The following is a 4,461-nucleotide window of genomic DNA, read 5'->3' as shown; positions in this document are numbered from 1 at the left end:
TAAAACCGTCACTATGTTGTGACAGTATAAGACGGATAATGTGTGAAAATATTCAGCTCATCCTCCTGCTGCTATGCATGGCTCTCAGTCAAGACCCGACCAATCAGAGTCAGGAGGCGGGTCTTAGTGCTGCCAATCAAGCATGGGTATTTGCAGCTAAATGTGCACGTTCTCCTTTAGCAGGGGGGCTAAATGTGTATTTGCAGGAAAACCTGTTTATCCGCCGTCATCAGTGGCCATGCTAACTAGCATTAGTTTTCCTTGTAGACTCTGTTATCGGGAAGAATCTGTAGCGTAGCAGAGAGCAAGGGGGAGGGCGGGAAAGAAGGTTGTGACCAGCATGTACACAAACTTCATTGACAGCGCTAAGCCCCTCCTCCTGGCACTGATTGGTTGTTTCCAGTTTTGCACTTGGAGAAGGCAGAGAAGCTCAGTTTGTTTCACAGATGATCTGTGTCATGTTATACTTTCGTGACAGCAGAGAGAGTTTGTTAGTTTCATCAATACGTTCTACCACAACAGGCCCTTTGAGGATATTCATGAACTTGATTTGGGCCAAAATGAAAATGAGCTTGATCCCCTCTGGCTCAGTGAAATCGATCAGTGATGCCGTCCTTCAGCGGATCAATAATACATGTTTCAGCAAATCTAGTTAGTTTGCAAAAAAAAAAAAAAGGGACACTTTCTTTGGATCATATTAATATTCCGATCACACCACAGTCTCTTATGGCTTTTGAACATGTGCTGGTTTATTAAAACAACAGTTATGACTATCTTGTCCAGGAATTTGAGCTGTAAAAATCAACAATATGCGTCTTAAACTCCATCAGTTTCCCAATCCTTTGTGCCATGCAGCTTTCCCTACCAACCGTGACACATCGCCGTTTTGATCCACAGGTTTAGCGTGCGTTACAGGATAAAACGTCCCCCGTTGCTCTGTCCTCTGTGACCTTCTCTGACTCTTGTTTGCTTTTTTCTCGCTGTCCCCTCAGGAAGCAGCCCCCTGGACAGCCCCAGAAACTTCTCCCCGAGCAACCCCGCACACTTCTCATTCGCCTCCTCCAGAAGGTCTGACATTTCTGTTCCCTTCATCAGACTGGAATGTCATCAAAAATTAGATTTCACTGTAGCAAAAATATCTTGTTTTTCTTTGGTGGCGGTGTTGTTTTATTATTATTTTTCCTGAATGCAATGATACACAATGAAATGAAACAATGAAAACAATCAAACATGATGTTTTTGTGATCCAAATATCACAAGAATATCATTATTTGCTACATAGAGATCACAAAATACTACATTTTAAATTTTATTCTCATTCATTGAGAAGCAGATATATGTAAAAAAAAGAACAAAAAAACAACAACAAAGGGGAGACAGAAGTCAGTTTAGCTTAGAGAGAAAATAGCCGGGGATCAGATGAGTCTCGGAGGACCAGAGGTGTTGGTCTGTTGTTAGCGGTGGAGTGTCGCAGGTGATCACAGCACAACAAGCTGAGTCATGTGTGACCGGACCGCCCAATTACAATCACAGCACCTCTGTGTTTACTCAGTCTGTTGAGACAAGGAGGATTTATGTGTACACTACTGTCAGGATGTTCATATCACGGTTTATTTAAACCACGGCTCATGTTAAATTAGTGAAAATTAAACTAATATGATGGTCATTGTGCTTGTACTATAGTGATGTGTTCAGTTTCATACACTTGGTTAGAGGTTGTTTTTGTGGTTTTGGAGGTGATGAAATTGTACCTGCTAAAGAGAACTGTAGCTGCTGTGCTAACCAGAACGATACCTGCTATGGTAATAAGAACTGCATCTGCTAACAAGAACGGTTTTCTGGTAGATCAAACCGCTCTACACAACCACTGAGCTCAAACAGTAATTGATAAAACCATTATTATGGAAATTTAGAGCTAATAGATTGCGTTTTTTGATGCTAACCCTAAAGTCTTAGCCTTCGGCGTGTGGATTTCACGGTTTCAGAAACTGAAGCTTTTATGTGATAAACCAACACAAAGTAGTTCATAATTATGGAAGCAGTTTTTAAAGTTCAGATAGCATGTTAGCTATAATGAGGCGTTATTCTATAAGGAGCAGAATGGCGAAAAGTGATCGTATCCTGAGGAATAAGCACGTTTACTGAAATACTTCTACCAAATTCAGCAGGTTTTTATTCCAGATTTCCTTACAGTCTTCCACCACCAAGTAGATCAGACTGAAAATATCACAACATTTTTTTAAAACAATCTGTTCAAACAGATGTTTATATACCATCTGTATATCAGATTTGGGTCATTTCAATCAAAGTGCACATATGTGTCTATATATCAAAATAAAACTATTACATAGCTATAATTATTAATAGGTTACATTACTGTGTCTGGAGAAACATAATATCTGCTCTTTTGACAACACCAGTTAATCCGTTTTCAGCCTGGACCATTATAATATATGCTCTGTCTTTGTCGCTCCAACCTTCAAATTCCCGACACTGAAGGCAGGAAATTGGTGTTTTGGTGTGTCAGGTGGCCGCAGGGCCCTTACTGTAGATAAATATTAGCCAGAGCAGCAGCAGCTGAACTGCACACTGACTGTGAACTACCAGCTGAATAACCTCTGTGTTTCTAAACAGAGGCAACAGTGAACTAATCCACTTCTGGCCTCTTGCAAACACTTCAATTTTAACACAGATCATCAAAAACCGCATATTTGTTTATTGATCACGGGAATACAAATCAGTTTTATTTGGTGGTTTCTGCATAGATTCATTAAAATATTTTCTTTTCTAATTCAACACTTACATGAATTTAGCAAGTTTACTTTGTAAAGTGATCTTCATTATTTGATTGTTGTGTTGCCACAGTTACAATCTGATGCTGCCGGTTTAATGTTTTCTTTGTGTTTGAGCTCAGTTTGTTCACAAACACGTGTCAGCAAGTAACAAACAATCGTCTGGGATTGATTTTTTTTATTTTTTTGCTCAGATAACAAAATCGAGCCTTTTATCCCACATTCCACCAGATGTGTAGTGAAATTTCTTTGACACATTTTTCAGTTTGAAAACAGATATTCATTGTAGAAATTTATACATGGCAGCTGTTGCTCACGCAGTTTTGTACTGGAAGTTGAGTGACTTCAAGTCAAGTCAGGTGTACTTAATTGTCAAAGATCTATGTAGCAGGGTTAACACAGAAGTTTGAAATTGCGTTTCACCAATCTCCAATGTGTAGTTAAACTAAACATATAAACATATAAATAAGACATTGACAGTAACCCCCCCCCCCACACACACACACTGCAATACACTTTGCAATAAGAAGGAAGCAGACTTATAATGAATGAGCAAAGAAACTTTTTAATGAGAGCACGCTGAGACGCTTTCTGAAGTCAGAGACGTGTATAAGGAAGTCTACTTTACACCGACCGTCGTCGTTTGCTCTCGGTCAGACGTGGAGCTGCCAGCGGAGACGCTAGCAGCTCGGCTGCTACTACTGCAACTCTTCATCCTCATTTATCAAATCTTCCCGCCTGCCTGTCACTGTTCGACTGAAAGCTCACTAAATGAGCGGCCTGTCCTTGTTTTACTACAGAGAGGTTCCTCGGAAAAGCCACATTTGGAATAACTCGTTTGTTTGCTGCGTAATTTTGTGTCGCATTTGTTTTATGAAATTTTAAATCAGGGTCGAAGGAGATCGGCGGCAATAACGAAACCAAACGCTGTTTCTGCTAGAATTAAATGTGCTCGATTTATTTCCCCACAGAATACAGCAAAATAACATGCATCAAACACTGTTACTGCTAGAACAAATATGCTCGATTTATTCCCCACAGAATACAGTACAAAACACTCTATGACTAAACACGTGATGCTCGATTCATTCAAGTTACCAGCGCTTACCTCGTGAAACTTGGCCGGAGAGCCTTCGGCCTAGAGTCAAGCAGCATCATCAACGTAGCTGGGCATTCGGACGCGATCCACAGCAGACTCTGACCAAAACCGCGGGCTTTTTCATATTTTATCTCTTAAACAAAGGGATGCTTGCGTGGAAAGGGGGAGTGGCCATCTCCATCCTTGCAGGCGAGCCATCCACTCAGAGGTAGCCGCTCTCTGACCATGAGCCAATCATGGGCTGAGAGCGTGAACCAGCAGACCAATCAGAGACCAACCCAAGTCAACCAGAGCCAAGCACGCCCTGTTCACGTGATCTGCATGAGCATGCAGCATGTTCAATTTGCATAATACATTGCAGCAAAATAATCTGAGCAGAATAAAAAGATAATAAAAAGAATAATGATTATCAAAGAACATAAAAGATAAAAATACAAAATACCAGATCAGCATTATTGCAGTGCACAATCTGAGGTTGTTACAAATTTTAGTTTTTTTTTTTTTTTTTTTTTTTTTTAATTTTGGGGGTTTTTTTTGTTTAAAATAAATATTTTTTAAATAAAAAAAATT

The 4,461-nt window shown here is 39.9% G+C and overlaps 1 protein-coding gene across 1 annotated transcript in view; it reads left to right on the top strand.

Annotated features, from left to right (window-relative positions):
- Window positions 1-970: 970 nt before the first annotated feature.
- Window positions 971-4,461, top strand: part of LOC106954827 (microtubule-associated serine/threonine-protein kinase 1) — a gene marked incomplete at its 5' end in the record, with an annotated part of 26,584 nt that continues 23,093 nt past the window's right edge. Inside the window, one exon of the mRNA XM_015044623.1 lies at window positions 971-1,068. Within this exon, the coding sequence (XP_014900109.1) occupies window positions 971-1,068 (98 nt within the window). The remainder of the gene's footprint in view (window positions 1,069-4,461) is intronic.

The sequence above is a fragment of the Poecilia latipinna genome, unplaced genomic scaffold (genome assembly GCF_001443285.1).
Source record: "Poecilia latipinna isolate Pla-1442-1.1 unplaced genomic scaffold, P_latipinna-1.0 Scaffold683, whole genome shotgun sequence".
Lineage (NCBI taxonomy): Eukaryota > Metazoa > Chordata > Actinopteri > Cyprinodontiformes > Poeciliidae > Poecilia > Poecilia latipinna.
The sequence above is the reverse complement of the archived record's forward strand: the minus strand, read 5'-3'. Positions and strand labels throughout refer to the sequence as shown.